General features: G+C 41.0%; 1 protein-coding gene across 2 annotated transcripts; it reads right to left on the bottom strand.

The window, feature by feature from the left end:
- Positions 1-7,564: 7,564 nt before the first annotated feature.
- On the bottom strand, positions 7,565-22,203 carry drd3 (dopamine receptor D3). Of its 2 annotated transcripts, none has more exons than XM_056433977.1 (7): positions 21,896-22,203; positions 18,093-18,205; positions 16,345-16,481; positions 14,382-14,560; positions 12,442-12,507; positions 9,970-10,339; positions 7,565-8,647 (listed from the first exon to the last, which is right to left on the bottom strand). In XM_056433977.1, exons 1-7 carry the CDS (start codon positions 22,181-22,183, stop codon positions 8,451-8,453), a joined length of 1,350 nt encoding a protein of 449 aa, XP_056289952.1. In that variant the 5' UTR covers positions 22,184-22,203; the 3' UTR covers positions 7,565-8,450. The 2 variants fall into 2 exon arrangements, with proteins under 2 accessions (XP_056289952.1, XP_056289953.1); XM_056433978.1 differs by having other exon boundaries at positions 7,565-8,586.
- Between the last annotated feature and the right edge of the window lie 1,879 nt (positions 22,204-24,082).

The following is a 24,082-nucleotide window of genomic DNA, read 5'->3' as shown; positions in this document are numbered from 1 at the left end:
TGTTCTGTTCTTTGTGAATCAACAGCGACGTCGGTTTGGCTTTGGGAATAAATTGACAGCTGCTGGTTTGAGTGAATCTCCACTACACAACAGGTACTCATTAAATCTTCAGTTGAAGAACTATTTTTCCTGATATAGCTGACATATCATAAGCACAAAGAGAGGAGAGACGCCGGAAAATGGGGCACGGACAAAAGTTTTAAGACGGGTGTTCTGCAGGAGAGAAACTATTTTCCAGCTGTGACTGAGGGAGAGGAAGCTTGTTAGCATGAGGCGATTGAGATTGATCTTGCACTGTTTGGATGGGCCCTTTGTTGTTGTACAAGTTCTCACTCTCACTTCTCTCGATTTGGCTAGCATCAGGGGAAGAATTTTGTAGAATGAAAGTCATCTATTTGTGCTCATCGATTAAACACTATTACCCGGGGGTCTTTCAATCTGCAGATTTAATTAACACGTTTCACACGACTAACAGGCAGCAGCCGGGAGAGCGGGAGTGGATTATATGGTAAAGATATGCAGAAGTAAAGAAAGGGAAGGTGTGAGAGACAAGCCAATCGGGATGATAGACAAGGCCTTGGGTAAGAGAGAAGAAAGGATGGGTAAGAGATGATTAAATCGGTTGATACGTTAAAGTGTGTAACGGTGTGCACACAGGATTGTAGGAAAGTTTATTAAACTGTATCCAAGAGGATGATAACACAATATTACCCGAAAGCTTATTGCCATTAGCGATTCCACATTGTCACAAGTTGAAAGAGGACCCAAATGCCGACAACGTTGCAAAGAAACTTTACTTTTCTTAAATCAAGGAATAATACAGAACAACAGGTCTCCAACGAGCGATCACCAGGGATCAGAACAGTAAACACCAACACTGGGGAATGAGACAAACAGGGTTTAAATCTACAGGGAAGTTGCAGGTGATTAGACACAGGTGGAAACAATCAGGGACAGGGCAGACAATCACAGGGACAGGAAGTGCAGGGAAACAGAGGACACCAGAGACGGGGACTTCAAAATAAAACAGGACACAAGACACAAAAACTCCAGATCCTGACACACATGTGACCAACACATCTGCCTCAAGCAGCTATGCAGGGCAGGTCTTACCAACAAGAGCCGTGGGATTCATAGCTACGCCTAGCGGACAGTTAGCTTGGCTTAAAGACGGGGAGAAACAGATCTGCTGTAACAACATCCTGGTGAAGTATAAGGAAACAAGGTCGCCTAACAACATGAAGAAGAAAACACACCAAAAAACAAAGTGGAAACGTCAAGTCGTGACAGAGGTGCTGGTAGGTGGGATAGCTGTCTTCCCAATCTCCAATCGTTATGCTAAACTAAGCTAAATTAACCTGCTGCTGTATCTTCCTATTTAGTATCCATATGGCATGTATATGGATTGTGTTATTGATCCTCTCATCTAACTCTTGGCAAGAAAGCAGATTGATCTTATTTCCCAAAATGGGTAACTATTTCTTTAACTGCAGTCTTGTTTCCAACCACACGTAGACTGCAGGAGAAGTGTGCAGGAACAGATTACTCAATATGGCCGTGCAGGAACAGCCACCTGAGCATCATAGAAAGAAGAATATACACTTTTATTAATCCCCAAGGGGAAATTAGTTCTCTGCATTTAACCCCCATTATTTTTTTTTATTAGTGAGGGTGGGCTGAAGCGGGAAGGAACTGGGGTGGGGTTCAGTGCCTTGCTCACTGACACCGACTTGCAAACTATGGGGGAGGGGGATCGAACCACAACCCTGGTTGTGCAGGACGCCCCCTTACCCCCACTGAAAAAAGCGCCCCTAAAGCCATCGATGAACAATCAATACATGAGAGCCTGGCACACACAAACAAAGCATGTGATTGCAAAGCAGAGTGAGCTGGAGATGGAGCCATTATTAAACACAGACACAAGAGAAGGCAAGAAATTAGTAAGAGATTTTTGCGTGGAAACAGTTTAGTGGGTCTCTGTAAACTCTACTTTGGAATCACTTGAGATTATTTCTCACAGCAGGAAGAGGAAGCGGGGGGGGAGGCGGTAATTGGAACCCGAGAGCGAGCACAGTAGCACAGAGGTTGTAGGAAACGTGATATGAAGCGTGTGTGCTGACTAAGGTAGCTGGTGGCTTCCAGTTGCTTGTGAGGCTCTGATGAAAGCACACACTGTCAGGTGTGGTAAGCTTTATGAATGAGCACGAACGAGGCAAGGGGAATGCTTTTCGTTGCCCTTCCAGGCTTGGGTGGAGTATTCTCTGTCAAAGCATTAGCATCCATTGTCCAATAGACAACAAACACGAGGACCAAGTGTGCAATTCAGAGTCATTACAGCAGTTTAGGTCTATCTGGTGTCTTTGGATGCTGCATATATCTCGACCACGAAAGAAAATATGACGAGCAAGCCTTTACGTGACCATCTTCCTCTCTATCTCCTTCTATGCCTCACATCCAACCACATCCACAAGCAAGGGAATGCAAATCTCACTCACGTCGCTCCCTATCCTCCCTGCAAAGGTTGTCGGGAGGTCTCACTGTAATTGCTCAACAGATTGACAGAAGGGGAGCCCAGCTGCTGAGGGTCCAGAGTTAGAAAGGTGTGACCGTGCATAATGCACTTATGGATGCTAATACATGATTGAATGTGTGTCTCTGTTTAAGGAGCGCAGCTTATCTGCAACTAAGTAACATTGTCAAGATATAAAGATACAGAGCCTTAATTGGGTAAAATAATAAGTTCATCGGAATAATTTCCACCCCAATTAAACTGTTTCTCTGGTCGATGCTTCTGCCGCTGACTTTCTTCCCGCCTCTATTCTGCTCTTTAACTCCAATAGTAGCTTCCTGGTCGAGACCCATGGCTTGCTGGTAATAATCCCACAGCCCCATTGGGATGGTAATTATCATGCAGCGTAGCAAAGTTAGCCCTTTAATCTATTCCACAGGAGCCCCCGAAAAGGTGTAGTGCATTGGGAATACATGCAAACCTTTTGAGTGTGTCTGTGTGTGTGTGCGCTAGCTTTGTGTGAATGCATTTGATGAGTTGTGTGAGTGCATACTGTGTTAAAAGGGTCTTATAGTTGACCCCTTGGTTCATGTAGCATATCAAATAAACTGAAGTGAGTCTTCATGCTGCAGATTCTTGGCTGGTATTTTTTTAGCCTACAAATGACAGAACATTTGTTCCAGGTTTTCTCTATTTTTGTTTCATGCCCATGTCTTTGATCGAGAATTTAAAATCTTGATTTTAGAGATGTCTTACTGAGGAGTTTCACTTTGCAACGTCCTCCTTCCCCCCTCTTATTTACTCTGCATCGCTAACCATCCAGAACTAATGATATCTAATCACGCTAAGTAGTTAACTCTAATACTTAGCGCCACTTATGAATGGAAGTCATGTAACTTGTGAAGAACATTCTCCTCTTGAGGCCTGCGTTCCTCCTCCTGATTACAGAAGTGAGATGATACCAGCTGGGCAAATGTGAGGGGGCTGCACCATTCAAGGGGCCGATTGGAAAAGAGCATTCAGGCATCACCTGCACAGGAGCATGAGGAGATGTGCATGTAGCGGTTGTGTTATATATTGATGTTGGGGTTTGTGTGGTGGTGTAGCGGCTAGCACTGTCAAGAGGGATCCGGGTTTGATCCCGGATCCTGGGCGGTCCTTCTGTGTGGAGTTCGCAGCTCTCCCCTCCGGGTTCTCTCTGGGTTCTCCGGCTTCCTCCCACAGTCCAAAGACACGTTGCTCAGCTTAATCTAAAATCGCCCATAGGTGTGAGTGTGAAGTGATTGGTTGTCTGTCTCTATGTGTGCTATAATTATGCTAATAATAAAATACAGTCTTGCAGGCTTCCCACAAAGTAGACAGTTTTATAGTATAAACAAACACACATCTTACTAGAGCAAACCGATTATGTCTGAATGAACCAATCTAATGCTTGAACTCATCTGCTTTGCTGTGATTTTACATATTTTTCACTTAATTATTGAATGCCTGGGATACACTGCGTCGCCTGCTTTGATCTTCTGTAATTGGTTGACATATTCAAAAAGCTTTAACTTCCCCCACATCAGGCGGTCTTTAGAACCGTGTTTCTTAACCTTTTTTCAGCTAAGTACTCCCTAACCAGCGCTGTGCTATCAGTGTCGGATTTAACATAGAATATATACAATTCAGTTCATGAACTTGCACTTATATTTTATTGAATATTTATTAACTAACTATTTAAAGGATTTTTTAATGGATGCTAATTTTAAATATATTTTTCTACAAATCTCACGTACGCCTGGAGGGCCTTCACATACCCCCATTTGAGAACCTCTGCATTATTTATTCACCCGATGCGGTCCCGCCAGTCTTTTCACTTCTGGTTGAAACACTATTGTATTAGTTATTCTGCTTTCGTGCTAATAGCGTTTAAAACAATGAATGTTATATTAGAACATGAAGAAGTGATCGAATAGTTATACACATCCATCGGGCTCTTATTCCTTTGACAAAAAGCCAATGATATTTTTGAGATTTATGCAGAAAAAAAGCTCTGTGCCAAAAACAAAAAAATATTTTCAAATGAATGTCACTTTTTTAAGCGTGAATGCAAATGCTAGAAGTAAAAATCGTACTCCACGCTGGTCGAATGACTACACATCACCACCACAAAGTGGACTAGCGATCGGCATGATGATGTTTAATATATTCTCATTTAGCCACTTGTTAGCCGCTCTTTTCATGATGTAACAGCTTTAAAGTTCATGACTGAGGTATTTACTGATATATTTTATGTCATAGAACAAAAAAATATAATGTTTTACTCTCATTCATTTCCACTTTCATATTTTTTCAGAGAAGGAAAAAGAGAAAGAGACACCAAAGTTTTTTATGTGTTACAAAGGATTGATTCCCTCCTTGCACATAACCTCCTAACCTTAAAATGGCATAAAATTAACGGTAACAGCTGAATGTGTATGAACATCAGGGAGCGACAGGGAGGGCAGGATGATTATCATGCTGCTTGACACATGGTAGGTGGAAAAAGTATGAGGCAACTGTGGAAAATGGAGTGAATATCAGTCAAGGCGTGTATCCACCCCTTCTTTATCCGTTGCTAAGGACTGCTGTGCCACCAATGGCCGTGCACCCACAGAAATGCACCAAGCCTCTAATAGCCACAAAGGAAAAGAAAAAAGATGTGTGCAAGAACTGGAGTGGTGGCACTTTAGTTCATTACGTCTTTTTCCCCTTTGTGTTTTGCCTCCTCGGTCACAAACATGCAAAGCAGCAGGGATTTTTAAAAGTGTAAAAACACACAACAGCATATGAGTAACTACACAATGAGCATCCATCACTGGAACAAACATCCTCTTTCCTTTTAAGAAACATGCAGATTCTGCATCGCATTCATCACATTGCTCTTTCCAACATGTCGTCCTCAACTATAAATACAGGGAACGCCTCCCTCTGCCTTTCACGCATAGAAGGGCTTCTTCACTTTGATCCTCCCCGCTCACTTAGACCTATTAACACATGTTCCATCATGCACGCCATGGCACACAAACCATACAGACAAGAAGAAAGGCAAGCACCGGTTTGTGTGTTCACAGACATGTCCACATCAGACTCATGCATGTCATGCAGTAATTTATAAAAAAACAAAGCCTGTGTATGTCCATTCATGCATATATGCATATAGCTGCACAGAATACGCAATGACACGCAATTACAAGATGCTTTCATGTAAACCGCTTACAATCGGTTTGCATGGTGTTGGTATAAATAATCAGGGTGAGGCTTTGAGAGCACCATGTCAAAGAAATTGACAAGACATTTGTACTTTTAGCATATTTACTATGGCTTTTTAAGAAATATGACATGAAACGACATACTTTGATGTGTCCTTTTTGTGATATATTTATGACAAACTGATTTACTACCATTCTAAAAGAAAAAGAGTATAATTTACTACATCTTTTTAACATTTCAATATAATTTTATATGCTGACAATTTTCTGGCAGTTTTATGACTTTTCTATACTAAGTAATTGTGTATGATCTTTTTTAAGAAAGTTGAGTTTGTATATGCATTTGACACATTTGTTTATGGCTAACTATAATGTCACACTATACTATGATTTTTTATGAAATACCATGAAATGTTATGGCATACTATACAGTAAGTCTTGGAAGCCTGATTTCTAAAGGAAAGACTAACAAACTCTCTCTGAGGAGAGTTCAGCTGAGTAGATCAGGCTGTCAGGGAAATGTTTGGCAAGTCTGAGGTTGAAGGTTTGATACTTTTTGAGGGCCAGTAAGGTTTGAAGGCCATTTTTCAAAATAAAAGAGTAAAAAGCTTAAAGAAACAGTGAATAGTGTGATTCAAGAGCTGAGGCTGTTAGACAACACATTGGAATTGATTTTTTTTAAAGTGTTCTAGTAAGGACTCAAACGAGCAGCTACAAACTGTAGAGAGTAAATGGGTCAAATGTAGCACCTGAACAACAAACCTTATTTCATCTAATGGTTCCTTATCTCACTTGCTGCCGCTTCCTGGCAAGCTGCGACAACAAGGCACAACTGACGAGGTTGTCACCATAACAATTACTAATAATCGCCATGTATTTTTGTACCTGTCAAATGACAACGTAAAACCGTTCAATGTTCTTTCTAGTTCTATTTCAATGGTATAGTATGTTGTAAAAAAAGACATGATTAGAAAACATGAACATTATGTCGAAACAATACTTTAAAAAAAAATGATTAGGTTCAGCACTTACTTTTTTTTTTTATGAACTTGTTTACTTTTTTTGATATGCCACACTATGAATCATGTCAAAAAAACATGAAAAAGTAATCAAAAATTAATCGTATAGTTTGTAAAAAATAGCATGTTGAGAAAAATCCCCCATAATGTCACCGCGTTGGTCCCTTGGGATCGAGCGACTTCCAGTCTTTCAAGGTTTGGGCTCATTGGCAGTTTATTTACAGGAAGTTTTTTTATTATGGTCTCCGGATGACTGGATGTAATCTAGAAGCACATTTGCACAGCTGTGCAGTATTTACGACCTAAAACGCATCTTTAATTTAATTAATTCACACTCAAATTAATTTACAGAAGAGCAAACACCATGAATCTTAATATCAGTCTATTTATGTCCTGAATACACCATTAAGTATTTACATTTGAAATAAATGTCTAATTTTTTAAATATTGATTCTGGTTGTATAAGGATTTTTTAGAGAAGGATAACATAGAGTAACCCGATGATGTTATTGTATGTTGATCAGAAGCTGGAGGTTTCCTCACACATCACAGCATACATCCATAAATAGTCACACACACACGCACACGCACGCACACTTACACACACACAAATAGAGTGACACACACCTGGTGCTTTATCACCATAAGTGGCCTCAGTGGAACGAGACGACGCAATGGCACAACATGTCAGGGGTGCAGGTGTTCATGTTTCTTAGAGAAATCGGAGAGCTTGAAATATGGACTGAGAGGCACATGAATACACACAAGCTGAATGAAACCTAATGTGTATAAATAGCCCAGAAAAATGTCATCTTTTTTTAATTTACAGCACACTGCAGTAAATGCTCTGTTGATTACAGTCCTGACCACATGACCATTTACAATCCTGCTTGATGTATTAATATCACAAAGCTCCTGCTAGGCAGCAGGCAACTCTCAATTAAAGAGACTGTCCCTTTAAGAAAACACTGAAACAGTTTTCACTTTGATTGACATCAACATCTCACATTTCTATCCACATTGAGCACAATGCTTCCACATCAATATATATGACAATCTCCAAAATGATGTGAGTCTTGACCAAGACCAAAACGATCCTTCCAGCTCAATTCAAGTGCATTTTTACATTTTATGTGTGAATGCACTGGAGTGTAACCGATGGTGATGATAGTGAATACGGGGTGAAAGGGTGAGGTGAGAATCATCAGTTAAGCCACACAGTGCAGCGGGCCTCAGGACAAAATGACCCACAGCGCTACAATCAATAAATCGGCATCAAAGCTTCATCTTGGCTCCAAAGAGCTTCCGAGCGTACATTGATTGGAAAGTCCTCTGCCAAAGAGCAGCACACATACTGTAAAAGATATTTCACAATAAAGTCGGACAAATTGTGCTATCAACAAGACTGTATACATGTACAATGTAGGTCTTATGAGGAATAATGTGGTTCAAATGGAGTCCCAGCCCTGTTGAGAAAACAAGTCTGTTTTGAAATAATAACCTTTTTATTGCATACCACAGTGTGTTGTTTTTTATGCTTCACTTTGCTTCTGCTGTGTAACTCCTGGGACATCTTTGCTTCTGTGGACCATGACCAGCGTAAATCTGTCGTCACTGTTTACCGTATACGCCATGCTCGAGTGCACAGCCTAATTTCCATTTTAATTGTCCTGACGCACTTCGTCTTCCTCAGCAGCTGAGGATCTTGATGAAGGCCCGTCTGAACTCAATGTTGAAGGTGGTGTAGATAATAGGGTTGAGGGCACTGTTGACATAACCCAGCCAGGTGAAAGCACTGTAAAGCCCAGGAGGCACGTAGCATGTCCTGCAGTGGGTGTTCATAATGTGAGTCACAAAGAAAGGCAGCCAGCAGATGAGAAACACCCCTGGAGCAGCCAGAGAGCAGAGAGGTGTAGAGAAAGGGCAAAACCAAAAACACAAGAGCAGAATAGTCAGGAACAGTACATTTATCTGCTGGGTTGTAAGCTGCATATGTTAGCATGTTCGACTATCTAGCTAGACACCAACAATAGGAGCTTTACAAAGTGTTACTTCCAGAATAAGCTAATAATAATAAATGTAGTCATTGGCTAACTATGTTATTATTATTATTATGTTGGGTTATAGTTCATATATACATATACTGCTCCTATATCTGAGTTTAGAGTACCAACTGAATATGTTAGCATGCCCAGCTAACAAGCTTGCTAACAACAGTAACAGTGGGGTACTTTCAAAGCTTACAGTTAGCTAATAATGAATAATAATTAGTCGTCCTTAGATAACTACGTTGTTATTAATGTGGTTCCGCTTGAAAAATCCCCAATATACCAACTCATAGTGACGTGTTAGTATTAGTTAGGTAACACTACATCTGATACAAATATTCTAGTTATTTCAGACAACAAGTTATGTGGTCGGGCCCTACAGTTGGCCTCTTTTACTTTATTATTATTCCACTTTCATATAAAAGTCCACAGCTTAAAAAATGACGATGATTTCCGAGTAGGCCTAGTAAGGAAGCTGCTCATTAAAAACGGAGACTGTAGGCTATCGTATTCATGCCAGAATGAAAAGCTTGGCGAGCTTAACCTCTACTGTGAGTGGTAAACATAGGAAAATGTGTAATGCCACTCAGTGTGCCGAGCAGCAGCCAACAGGGCATGTATTATGTACAAACGACTACGGATGCTGCAGCCCACTTGCAACAACAAATTCAAGCACTATAATTGGGGTCACAAAATCTGTGTTCAGTCGACTTGAAAGCAGGTGGTAGGTAGGCAGGACAGGAAAGTGTAACGTAAAGAGACACCTCTGATTACATTTTTGTCAGCAAGATCTATGCCAAGCCGAACTTGACCGGCCTTGTAACAACCTGGCTGATAATTGGAGCGTGTGGACGCTGTGTCAGGAGCTATACGGCTCTTGTGGACACTCACTGTGATCCGGAACCAGCCAGACATTTCTGACATTCAAACTTGATTTATTGTGGCTCTGCAAAATATGCAGCCAAAATATTCTGGTGCCATCACCACCAGGCAAGAGACCGAACAGGTGGACGGGTACATTAGGTGGAAAAGACTATCCCGAAAATGTTGAAGGAGTTGAAGCAGAATAAGCAACTTTCTATAAACTTGCCTGCATTGGGTGTTTCCATGACATTCATATTTTCATTCATTTTATCCCAGTTAAGACAATTTCCACTCACCAAGCACAATGGCCAGCATCTGAGTCGCTTTTTTCTCCCGTGCGTGCATGCTCCTGAATCGTGGAGTATTGATGGAATGAGCCATCGGCCGCAGTGACGTGTGTGTTCGTCCATTGGAGCGATCCTTCACCTCGCTGCCCATTCTGACAGAAGGCCGCTCATTCTGGTTGTTGCCCTCTGCCTCCTCTTCCCCTTGCTGCTCCTCCAGATCCATCTTGCTGGGACCGCAGGAGGCGTGGCTTATGCTGCAGCAGTTCTGCATGTCCACTGGGGGCAGCATGGAGTTCTCCGCCGGTCCCGTCTTTGGCCATTTGCGCCACAAGCATCGTGACAAAAGGTTGGGCTTGGAGGGACCTGAAGGCTCTACAGTCTGCGGTTGGAACAAACGAAACCCAATGAAGAGATGCCATACAACCGTCGCACATATTAAATAATGTAATCGTTGCAATAGTTTAGTTTTATGTTATGTCATTAAAGCTGCAGTAAAAAAAATTTAGGCTATGAACAATACATCATTTGAAATACAAAAGGTGCCAGTGCTTCAGAATTATCAACAAACTCAGAGGCCCTGAGCTCCATAAAGGCTTTGAGCGTCCTTCAAGGCATTGGCTAGCTGCCATGCACCAAATGACAAAGTTAGCGGGTATCTGTAAACATACATACCTGTAGAGTTAGTGAAGACTAGAAGATGGCGAAAGGACCGAATATTGGACATTTGACAAGAAATACAAGCTTAAATATATCTGGCCAATGTCTACAAATGACTAATAACTTAATATGGTGACAATGTGTCAATATTGTGTTTTCAGCTTGTTCTGCTGTCTTAAATTGATAAAAACTGCAGCTTTAACATTTGCATTTTAAACATCCAGTTCATTGCTCTGTTTATTCTGCTAAACATTGAAGTTATTATGTCCGTCTGGACCTGCCGTGACCTCATGTGGAACATTTTAGAAGCTGAGACTACTCCAGTGAGTCAACAAAGTGGCTCCTCCACTTAGAGTTTTTAAATCACAGATGCTCAGTTAATGTTCGGCATACATCAGTGCAACTGCACTGTGCAGCAAGTATTCCCACTTTCTAAAACGCAGCTAATTCAGCAACTACAGCTCCAATGAGCCTTTCCCCCTTGGAGTGATAAGTTACGACATTAAAGATTTAAGTATAGTGGAATGTGGATTTCCAGTAGAGCCCAAAACATAAATTTCGGTTTTCTCTTACTGGACTCATCAGACATTTTGCTCAGGGGAAAACTGCAGATCATTATTATTTCCACCTTGGAGCAGCAGGAATATGCAGGTGCTGCAGTGCGTCACCCACAGATATTGCTCAGGTGACAAGTGACCAGGTGACGAAGCCATGCTTTAGAATCACAAGTATCAGCTCTTTCTCAGAGCCGGGGCTGCGGTCACACAGCAGAACGCCAAACTCAAGTGTGCATAAATTATACACGCAGACAGACTCGCATAATTAGCCAAAAACAGAACCACGTTGAGTGCCAATGCGTCACAAAAGGCCGAAACAGTCACTCAGGCGCAGGCGGCGCTGCATTGTACAAAACTAGAGGATGAAAAAAAAGGATAAAAAATTCATGAACAGTTGTGTCCTTCACGGAGACGCCAGGCGGTTGGTTGTCCGACTGCCTGCTGAAGAACAGCACACCATCTCCAGATGATGAGGAGAACTAAGCTGGGATAATGGTGGTGAAATATATGATATAGTGAGAATGCACTGGTGCTTTAACACAGATTAAGATGAGTGTTTTTGCTTTTTATAGTTTATTACCTTCACATTGAAAATGCCGGAAGGTTATGTTTTGATCGCCGTGTATTTATTTATTTATTTGTATGCGTGTTATTCGCAAAACTCAAAAAGTATTGAACCGAATCGCATGAAATTTGGTGGGATGATTGTTTATTATCCGGGGACCAGTTGATTAGATTTTGGGATTGATCGGGTCAAAGGTCAAGGTCAAAGGTCATGAACAGGTCAAATCTTCTTGAATCACATGGAATTTGGTGGGATGATTGGTTATTATCCGGGGACCATTTGATTAGATTTTGGGATCAATCGGGTCAAAGGTCAAGGTCAAGGTCATGGAAAGGTCAAACTATTTTTTTTACCATAGCACGATACATTTTTGTCCAATTGGCATGCAACTAATGCCAAAATGTTCATAATTCAATGCCCAATCTTGTGATATGCGAAGGTATGCGCTCTACCGAGTGCCCGTTCTAAATGTGTTTTTTCTGTTTAAAGGTTTTTCACCTCATTCTAATGAATGGAGCTTTTGTTAAATGGATTGTCACAAATTACTTGGAGACTGAACCTACCAATAAAAAGAGGGAAAAAAGGAACAAGTTGTTGTGGTCTGAGTGGAATTCCAGTTTTAAATGAAGACGGATCTATTTCCTCTCAAGTAGGAAATTGCAAAAATCCAAAAGACGGCAACTTGACAATAATAGCACGTACCACTTTAATCCTGATAGGTGACAAGTCTTGCTTTGCCTTAGGAGGTCCTTCTTGCAGACAGGTCTCCTAGGGGGTGAGAGGGAAAGAGCATATTTTTCAGAGAAATACTACTAAACCCCCTCATCTTATGATTAGGTATAAGGTTTTTGACATTCACATAGAAAGTTATTGATTCATCTCTTTGCATCTAAGGGGATTGTTTTGTCAAAGCTCCAAGAAATCTTGGTGAGCGTCTCGGACACAGACATAAATTAGGACTCACATCTGTTATGTTTTGTCGCTTCCAAATGCTGCGTCACTCAATCAAAGCTCACAGCAGAAAGAAAGCCCTACTATATTATTTCAAAACACACTTCCATTATAACTGTCTCAGTCTGATCTCCTCCAGGGCTCGGATCTTACCCATGGATGAGATCCCAAACTGAGGCTCAACCACAACCAATTATCTTTAAACTGCTGTTACGATGCAGGACTTGACTGTGAATTAGTGTGCAATGAAGGGAAAAATGGAGAGGAACCACATAACACAGGAAGCTCCTGGATATGGAAATGATGATCATGTTACAGGATGTAATTATAATGTTATTTTATTCACCAGATTTTAAAAATAGAGTAGATACTGATGCACAACATGACCATGTGTGTCTCCTTGTCCGAGGTTAAGAGGTAAGACCATCATTTGTATTATTGATGGAACTGATGTGAGTCCTAGAATGATGGATGTGATCAAAGACCTGACAGCTGAGAACAAAAGTCCAATTTGCTTTTCAAAATGAAAATAAATAACTTAGCAGAGAGATCCTTCATATTTCATTGACCATATATATCAGTCTATCTATCTATATATCTATACAACTGTATGTTTCTTTGTTCCTAAACTAAAGCTGTTTGTGTTTATTTTTTCTATCCTTTTTTATCCTCCAAGAACTCATCAAGTTGTGTAAATGACTCAAAGACTGAGGCCAGCACAGAGAACGTTCCTCCTCCTGATTAAACTGACCATGTTTTAGTTGACAAGCCATTTAAATTAACTTCAGTTTTTTGCTGACAGTTTGTCAGCTGCTAATGAACCAAATGATAATTTTTTTTAACACATTTAATCCTTGACCTGGGTTCTTCTGAGAGACCAAAGGCGCTCCGCCTATACATTTATTCTGAACATTTTAAACTCCAAATTACTAAAGTGTTTTATTTCACTCTAATGAGTGTTTGGGGGAGATTTACGAAAGAGATCCAACAGAAAAGTCCCAAGATAATGGTAATTAGCAAGTCATTATGAGTATAAAGAAAGTGAATAGAAACATATGGCTTTAATTGAGGAACACACCGTGCATCTACAAAGAATCAGCTCATTAGGAGTTTAAACAAATAGCAGTATTATTCTGAGCATTATCACCATGCAATTTGTACCCAATCAGATCTAAAAGGTTATATATAATGGTGGATAATGGTACATTTCATTGTGTAATAACTCAGGTACCACTATATAATAAGACATGAGATATGAAGGGTTTCTAAATTGTAACTAATGCCTGGTTTAATGGTCAATAAGTAATTTAGTAATGCTTTATAGATCAATTAAAAGCTGTTGATAAGACAACTTTTCAGTTGACAGGTTGAGCAAAATGTCACTGGTTCTTGAGTCATCAACAGTCGAGAGTCATTAATAAGTCAATAAAAAAAGGTCAAGAGTTTCTAATAAGCCAACAGATTTAAACATTTGTAAATATGAATGTTAATGAGTCATAAAAATAAAATAAAAAACCATCAAGTCTGTCGTCATTATCGTTCGTAAACATAAATAAGTAATGAACAAAAATACATATCTAGTCTGGAGTTGAACATTTTACTAAGTGATGAATAAATGATAACTAATCATTATGTCTGCAGCTGGAGCACCATTAGTCAGTAAAAGTGAAAACACTGACGAAGGGTCTCACCACAGACGGCTGCACCTTTCCGCTGGCCTGGCCGAAGATGATCCTCTTTCTTCTCATCCTGAGGAAGACGTAGATGCGGATGTAGACCAGCAGAGTGACAATAAACGGCAGGTAGAAGGACACCACAGAGGAGTAGATCACAAAGTTTGGGTTGGAGATGGAGCACACCGTGGGGTCATCTGAGTCAAAAACAAAATAGCAAAACAGCCTAAAACTCAAAGGGCATGATTAATCGCCAACCTAACACCCCGGTGATGATGTTCTCTGTTGTGAAAATAACCTTCATGACTTCATGTCTCCTTTCATATTCTGCATGCATACTAAATCATACAGTGATGACTGTGAGGTGGAGGGGTGATTGATTTGACAATAATTCCACCATTAATTTAGAACAAAAATCTAATTAAAATAATGAGAGGGTATAGATCAATTTTAGATTCAAGAAAGATTCCACAGTTAAATATCTATCTGGGCACAGCTGTGAAATGCATATTTCATGTCAGTGGCATGAACCAACTTAAGTGATTTGCCTCTCCCTGGATGTTCCCCTGGATCAACACCACACACCTCCATACACAGACGGATATATATGTCTAGCCACATTCCAAACCACCTTCAGTTTCTAGATTCATATTATGTTGTGAGGCACAGTTTTTGTCTAGCTAAGCTGTTCTTATTCAATGCTTTTATTTTGAAGGGCGGTGAAGGACCACATACCTCAATGTTGATGCATGGTTGCATACTGACAAACAAGTTGGATTCCTGCAATCAGCAGCCATTATTTAGCATTGGCTGGAAGTGGACTAAATCAAATTGCCGTATCTGTTAGTATCTTTACATTGTGTCTGCGTAATGCCCTTGATTGTGTATGTGCAGTCATGTATCAGTGCTTATTCAAATTTAAATATCTTTATCCGTTTTATTGTTTGGTGTTTCATTCACACAAATGCAGAAGGCTCCATTTTATTGGCACAGTAAGTAAGTTATTGTTCATTTATGTAGAACATGAATAATACTCTAAAAAAATCCGTTATAATTACCACAGAAACACTTGTCACCATTTCTCCTCAGACAGTAACTTCATTCAACCAGATTCCATTGCAATATTTAAAAGCTAAAAAGGAAGACATTTTCTTGAATCTATCACTTGGTTCCTCCACCAATATACAACAGTTTCTGAATAAGCATGCTCAATAACTAAAACAATAATGTCACATTTTGGAAAAATGAAGATAGCGAAACACATTACCTTGTCACAGATATATCATATGCTATAACACTGTAAGGGTGAATTCTGTTATTACTACCCTCCAAAAAACACATCTAGTCTCAGCTGCAGAGGCCGAGTTGTCTTACGTATCTCTCCCTTCGTTACCTAAGATAAGAAATCTCTTTTTTGCTTTCGCTTGGCATGTACTTTATCTTATCAACGATAAAGTTTATCATAAGCAGGTTGTGCATGCACAGTATATCTAGATCTTTAACACAAGTAAGACACAAATGTGATCTGTGGTTTTAACAGTAAAATGAGACTTTAACTCAATTTTGTAATAGTTTTAAAGCTTAGTTTTCACTCAGATTTTAGTGGATGCTGTGATAGCATATATGTATTTTACACATTTCCAGGGGATTTAATCCATTGCCAAAAAATAAATCCCTATTATTGCAAATTGCAGGCACTCAGACATTATTCAAAGACCAAATCACCTTCACTGGTAACCTTGTTGCCAATAGTTAATATAGTATAAATGCTGATTCACATTAACACATTATCACTACACTCTGACATGCTAAATTGAGGAAGTGCACCTCAGAGTTCAATTCTGGATTGCATTTCTTGTCCCACCGTTGACCCTAAAAAGCTAAATTGTTACCCTGAATCCTATTTTGCATCCTGCATAAACATGGATTTTCTGCTACGATGCATTTAAAGCAAGATGGATCCATAAGTTGTGGATCTGACCTGTGGTGTTGAAGCCAAACAGCAGTGGGCAGGAGACAGTGAAGGCCAGCACCCACACGGTGGCAATCATCATAAAAACTCTCTTCCTGGAACAATGGGTGGTGTTGTAAAAGAGGGGCATCACCACTGCTGTGTACCTGAACACACACACACACACACACACACATATTATTGTCATTCCAGCTTTGAAAATGTGTGCGTGCAGAGAATAGTTGTTGACCTTTTAATGAAGACATGAACATTGCTAAAATAGTCCAGGAGAATGGAGTAATTAGAGTGAGAAAAAAGCACCCTTGAAAATACCTGGACTTTAGTGATGCCAAGAAATGCACTGCTGAGAGAAAGCAGATAATATAAAGAATAACAATGGGGCAGAAAAACAGGCATTTCCATTTCAAAACAATTTGAGTATTCAGCAATAAAGCAAGAGAAGCTTTGATTTAATCGGCTCACTGTATGCCAAGAGTGTATAATGAGCCCAGGAAAACTAGGCAGCAATTTACGAAGGACCCCGACCCGACATGGATGGGATGTTATGTTGTTTAGAGCCAGATATCTGCCACGGTTGTTTATCCTCATCAGACTAATTACATTGGTACTTCTCTGGGCAAAATGCAGGGCTAAACCCGGAGGACAGACGTTCACTAAAAATACTCTTCCCTCGTGCAACGCTGCTGTCTGGTTGAATGAGAGGGGTGAGGACAACATTGCAGCAGGTAAAACATTGTGTATATGATTTATTAATATAGTGCTGCTTTAAAACACATTTAGTTGACGACGAAACAAGGCTCATCTGTTCTGAGGCGCCTCTCAAAATGTGACCTATGCGCAGGCACTACACCTTGAACTTCCTTTCTGGAATCTCCAGGCTGCCTTGAAACTCTCCAAACCAGAGGCACGTAATTATATAATTGTTTTATGCAAGAGGTGCACATTCCTTTACACATTTACAATTAATCAAAAGACCAAAATGCGGCATGGTGACCGAGAGGACGTTGGGGTCCCCTGGTAGCTGTCGCTTTGCCTGGTTGGTGACGTTAAACCAGCTCTTTGCACTTGAGGACACAAGTATCTGAAAGTGCATATTTAATGTCGTAATTTATCCTGGAGAAAGCTCCAGTCCTTATTTAGATCCCAATTAAATGTTACATCGTTAAGCTCTTGATGCCTGCAGGTTGTGAGTTCAAAGAACGTAGTGAGCGATTAAATATTAACTGTGACACTCGAAGAAAACTGAACAAATAAATAATTGAAACACCTGGATGTATTTTACTGTGACGGTTCAAATGGCACAGTTCCACCTTCATTCATGCAAACAAATCACACAGCAATTAGACGTCAAAAGACCAGAGTCCGAACCTAGAACATCAAGTAGAGAACATTGGGACTACAGATGAAAAATAGCCTCTTGGCTAACTCTGGCACATTTACTGCAATGTTTTTATCAATGTGCACTGTCCCTTATTAAATAAACCATTTAAGAGAAAACTCATCTCCTCATTTATGTCTCTTCCTCACTGTCTCTCATTCTGTCATGCACACACACACACACACACACACACTTATCAAGAAAATATGAGCAAGATGGGAATATATGCTCTCCCCAGGGACGTTTTGAAGTATCTGTCAGGTGAGGTTAAGAAACGAACGAGACCTTGAAAAACGTAGATATGACATTTACACTTGAGGTGTCCCTTCAAAATGTCTGCAGTCATAAAATAGAACCGTGGCACACACTGCACACTCACCTGTCAATGCTGATAGCACACAGGTTGAGGATGCTGGCGGTGCACATCATCACGTCTAGCGTGACAAAGACGTTGCAGTAGAGCCGGCCGAAAAGCCAGGCACCGCCGACCACCTGCACAGGACACACAGGCAGATTATCAACGCACACGTTTCTCTTTCCCTCCTTCAGCGTGGAGCGTGACGCACACGCTTGCACATGTGACAGAAGGGCGAGGGAGAGGAGAGGACGCACACATGGAGATGGGTTTGCCTAAAATAAAGGGAAGGGTTCGGAAGAATAAGTTGATAAAGTGACTCCCATCAACGTAAGCATTTATACTAATGTTCTTTTGAAATAGGCAAATGTACGCATTAATTACCTTCGCATTGAAAATGCGGAAGGTAATGTTTTGATCGCCGTGTATTTATAAATTTATTTATTTGTATGCGTCTTATTCGCATTAGTAAAAAATTATTAAACCGAATCGCATGAAATTTGGTGGGATGATTGGTTATTATCTGGGGACCATTTGATTAGATTTTGGGATCGATCGGGTCAAAGGTCAAGGTCATGAACAAGGTCAACATCTTCTTGAATCGCATGACATTTGGTGGGATGATTGGTTATTATCCGGGTAGATTTTGGGATCGATCGGGTCAAAGGTCATGGTCAAGGTCATGAAAAGGTCAACATCTTCTTTTTACCATAGCGCGGTCAATTTATATCCAATTGGCATGCAACTAATGCCAACATGTTTATAATTCAATGCCCAATCTTGTGATATGCGAAGGTATGCGCTCTACCGAGTGGCCATTCTAGTTACACATGTTTATGTCACTTGTTCTCAGGTTACACAAGGGGGGCAAAGAGTCAATGTCCTTTGATGATGCACCATGATGGATAACGTTTAAGGATCCTCAAGGAAATGGGAAATGTCTAAAGAACATTGACCATCCTTCGAAGCAGGTAAGACCCAAAACCTCCTCCTCAGGATGCTCAGGCCGACGGTTTCCCCTGATAGGCGCTATGATGCCTGGTTATAACTGTCTGACAAAGATATATGACATACAAAGAGAAGGCGGGAGGCCCAGACGGGCACACGCGCACATATGCGTGCAAGAAGATGTAAATCGACAGAAATGTCTCTCTCAGAGACACCGTTGTCACACACAGAGACACACAGACCAGTGTGGGAACATTCACTGCTGTCGCTCATTATGTTAACACAAATCTAGCCACAGAACCATTTACGGTCATTCTCATTCACTTTTTAAAGGAGCACTGCAACAATTTTACACGTGACAATCTGTTAACTTGACATGGTTAGTACCACTCAGTCTGTGAACACAGTTGCATAACGTTCTCCACAAGCTGGGGACGCTGAGTTTAAAAGATGTGAGTGTTTAGCAGGCAGGGGGGATGTCATCAAATATGCAAGTGAAATGCATTATGGGAAGTACGGGAACCTTTATTTCTTGGAAGAAGTGACACAAACACGTATGCTCAGTGAAATCATAGTGATGCAGACTACTGACCCACAATGCATTGCACAAAGGAAATAAAGAAGCTGCTCACAGCTACACAAATCTGAATACATTGCAGCCACTGGTGAGAAAACAGAATTTAGAAAACTAAAATGATGGAAGTATGCAGATTTTCAAAAACTGTAAAAACAATATTCTATGACAATGACTGCAGATTATACGATATACAACTAGTTTGTATGGAGCTGGGACATGGCACAAGTGAAAATATCCTCTATTTAAATGTCCACTATAATCCATTTAATCTAGATTGGTCTTCTTAGCGATATAAATAAGACCAATACACACAATATATATGCACAGCATGTACATAGTACTTATTTGTACTCAGTATAACGATGGTGATTCAGTGGGGCTTGCGGAAACTCGGTGTCGACTGTGTTTGAGCATCCTGTATGTGATCTTTACTTTACTTTTAAATGTACCGAGCAGGAAGAGCAATTATCAAGACGCCTGGACAGGAGGCAGAGTATCTGTCAGAGGGATCGATTGTGTTCAATTCTAAATAGCAAGTTATAATAAACTACTATTTTTTAAATGATGGTGATGAAACGGGTGCAGATGATGAAGCTCTTTTTTAGATACCTTTCTTGACAAAAGTCAGAGGAACAAATTGTTGACCGGAGAATAAATCAGCAGGATACGCAGCAGCGACTTTGGATCACTTAATCTTGTGTTTCCTGTCAGATCTCCTTGTACTCCACTTAATAAAACCCCACTGAGGGGATAAACTCTTGACTGACTCAGGCCGTCCATCTGCTGAGGCCGAGCAGCATCCTTTAAGATGAATAGTGGAAAGTGATCTCTCGCCTTCAAGTACAAGTCACGCATCAACGGTGCCTTCCAGGGATACGATGGCTTGCTCAAGGGCACGTGATTGGTAGCTGATACACCTGCAGAAGGAAACCAACGACCCTCTAGTCACAACAGGCTCACCCTTCATCCATTAGAGCTCGCAGCGTGTTGGCACTGGAGTGTTGAAAGTCTTTGCCTATAACTCATGCTGTTTTCTCCCAGTCTTATCCAAGGCATCGTTGACCTTTACGTTCCTGCTAAAAGAATGAATATTATACCTTCCTGTCATACGATCTTTTAATAACTCATTCCTTAAGGGATTGTCTCCCCTTTGAAATGAAATGGAAAATATATAGCACCATGCTCTAACAGCATGACTGCCTGCGTGGAAGTTCAAACACTCATGACTGAATCCAGACGAGGTTCATGGTGACCTCAGATTACTTTTCATCGGATAAAATCATGTTTAATTTGTCAGCTTCTGCTCACTGAGTTAATTTTTGTATTTTTATGGTTGACCTGCTGTTGAATCTTCTGCACACTGTATGAAATAGGACTTCAATCAGATGATTTCTGGACCTCATGTTGAGCCAGACATGAGCCGCACGCACACATGAATATCAATTTTTTAAAATCTTAATGTACCTTCTACCAGTCAATAAGATTGGCTATTCCAACCTAATAAAATCATTGCTGAGGGGTGATTTGTGGCAATATGAGTTTGTCCTTATTTATTTATTGAATTATTATTTATATATTCATATATGAATGATATGCTTGTTGTTTCCCTGCTGGTGTGTGTGTGTGTGTGTCACAGTTGCGAGGCGAGCAGGGTCCTTGCCCCCTCCCTTACTTTTCTAGATGGCACGTTCTAAAGGGCGACTGTGTTTGATACAGATGTTGTATTATCCTGTAAAAAACAGTAATAACAGGATTAAGAAAATGAAATTCACAGGTTTCCATTTGCTTTTATGTAATTTGAAGGCCCGACAATTACCAAAAGCAGATCATTTTTGTATCATCATTACTGTCTTCCTATCGCCTACACACTCTACCAGCAAATGATCAGACCTTTTGTTTCTGCACTCATCTTTCTCCTCTGTTAGTATCTCCCTCACTGCCAAGCATCTGTATGTATTTAAATCTCTCCACATCCTCTTTACTTCCTCCCCACTTTCTTTCCCGTCTTTCCATTCAGAGCTCGAGCTCAGTTATTGATTTTTTGAAATTCTTTTTTTTCAAACCTCCAAAAGTAACAGTTCAGCACAAATGAATGATAAACAGAGGAACCAGGAATACACAAGTGTTGTATGAATTATTTAAGGTCAATTCAACTGCATGAAAAAAATATATTTTAAACTAAATCCACTCATCCAGGTGATATCTCACATCTATTTTGAAATGAACTGAAATGACCTGAAAGGACGCGTGATGTACACCAGACCAAAAAGGGTTGTGAAAACAGACACTGTGACCTCCTCACCTCCAGGTACACAGCCCAGGGCATGACCAGCGAGGCCACCAGCAGGTCAGCCACGGCCAGGCTGACCACCAGGTAGTTGGTGGTCGTCTGGAGGGACCGCTCCCTCAGCACAGCCAGACACACCAGCACGTTTCCAAACACGATGGCCAGGATGAGCAGCGAGAACAGCATGGCGTAGTAGTTACGCTCATCCTGCTCCGATGCCTCGGAGCTCTCGTTCCTTTCAGAGTCCCATCCGAAACGATCGGATTCGTTCCAGGTCCACTGTGCGCTGCTAAACATCGCCATGGAGACGTCCCGGTGACATGGGAGAGCAGATGTTTGACCGACCTGCCAAAGACAATGAGCACAGTTTGACTTAACACAGATTTAACCCTTCTCATCTCATTAGACTAAAGTGGAGCATATTAGCCATCAGATTATGGGGGGCCAACATCCTTTCAGGAGATCTATGGCTCGTTTAAAACCCCTGCACTAATGTTCCCTGAATGAGAAATAGAGGCACATATTGATGCCTCATCAACTTCATGCTTCAATCAATTGCAAAAAGAAATCCACGCTCTCAACAGCAAATTTAATCGCCAATGCATTTATAATTACCCCAGTCCGCCTTCCTGCTCATGGATTATAAAACAGCTAACAGCGAGTTCAAAGCAGAGATGGTGACTTTAATGAGGCTGGCAGTGTGCCTTTGAGCACCGTCAGTGAGGTTAGCTCATCCAGGAGGGGTAATAAATCCGTGCTGCCACCCTGAGAGGTTCGGTTGGCTCTGGTCCCGGGCTCTGCTAATCACACTCCATCCTTCCTCTCATTTACTCCCAATCCTCCCAATCTGGGCTAAATCCAGATAAAGCGTAGTGACAGTGATCACACCTGTGTCTACACCTGAAACGTATACCGATCCATCTTATCCAGCTCCCCCTCCTTCTCTTTCTCTTTCTGTGACCGAAATAGGGAGAAAGAGACTGAGAAACTATCACCAGGACCTGGCTCAAACCCAGGAGGCTTTTAAAGATTTTTCCTTCCCTATAATTGCACTCAGTGCCTCACTGGCTCCAGTATCATATGATTGCACAAGAGGATCACAAGGCACATAAAAGGCATCCACTGATCCCAACCACCTTGAAGTCTCCTAATGGGAGTGAGGTTATCACAGAAGAATCAGGCGTGAGGTCTCGAGGAATGCAACTCAAAAAAACATCTGTCTATAAACATGTCTGTATCTTTATCATGGGGAATGCTAGAAGGCAGCGCAGTGCTCCTGGGAATGGGTTGGTTATATATTGTAGACCACGTATTGTAATAGTATAGTAATTTAATATGATTTTACCTCTTCACTTTGTTTCTAATACAAATGTCATGTCCATTTGCAAAACTCTGACCTTCTACAAGTGTGTGTGTGTGTGTGTGTGTGTGTTATGCAAGCCAAACACAATATTGTCGTCCTATAAACTGCCATGGAAACTTGATTTGTGCAAATCAAACCTTACTCGAAAAATGTATTTAAATTACCAGCATCTTATCGGGCTCCTCATGTCGCACGAGAAAGATTGGGGTCGAAGACAGTCACGGGACATATATTATGATGCTATTATATATTAATAGTTGCGCAAAACAGATTTCCACATATGATCACCTATCAGCTCGCACGCACAATGAAACAATTAGAACTCAAATGCAGCGGATAAAAAACTAATTGAAGTCACTAACATTGAAGCCGAAACAAGAAAACTTAAAATGGTGTTGAATGACATATATATATTATTTACAAGGCAGAATAAGTTAACACGCATACATACCTGTTACTGTTTCCCAGTGAAGAATTCATCAGATGCCATCGAGGGAACGCGTCATTCGTGCAGGTTTTAAAAGTTATCCGGTCAGCGCGCTCGGCACTGCGACCCGAGCGCTGGAGGAGCGCGCGGTGCCATTGCGCACAGGCGAACGGGGATGTGGGAAGCTCCCAGGAGAACCGCTCGCTTCCCACTGCGGTCAACTCAGCCGACACTCGGATCTCCTTGGTCAACTCAGCCGACACTTAAATTTCTGTGCACCTATAGACTGATGTTCACGGTAAACGCATTCGATCGGGAGCACGCAAGGGTTTTGATAAAGTTAGCGGCAGGATTCACGTGACACAACATCCGGTTTTACAAAGTTAGCGGAAAGAACTACGTGAAACAACAT

Source organism: Pseudoliparis swirei, chromosome 16, assembly GCF_029220125.1.
Source record: "Pseudoliparis swirei isolate HS2019 ecotype Mariana Trench chromosome 16, NWPU_hadal_v1, whole genome shotgun sequence".
Taxonomy (NCBI): Eukaryota; Metazoa; Chordata; class Actinopteri; order Perciformes; family Liparidae; genus Pseudoliparis; species Pseudoliparis swirei.
Note: the sequence above shows the minus strand (reverse complement) of the source record. Positions and strands in the feature narration are given on the sequence as shown.

Bases quoted from the DNA above. Each gene is read 5' to 3' on its own strand.
- drd3 (XM_056433977.1), bottom strand. From the start codon at position 22,183: ATGGCGATGTTTAGCAGCGCACAGTGGACCTGGAACGAATCCGATCGT. The intron at 16,482-18,092 runs GTGAGTGTGCAG...GTGTGTGTTCAG, and splicing joins TGTGCTATCAGCATTGACAG to GTACACAGCAGTGGTGATGC. The intron at 12,508-14,381 runs GTGAGACCCTTC...CTCACCCCCTAG, and splicing joins GAAAGGTGCAGCCGTCTGTG to GAGACCTGTCTGCAAGAAGG.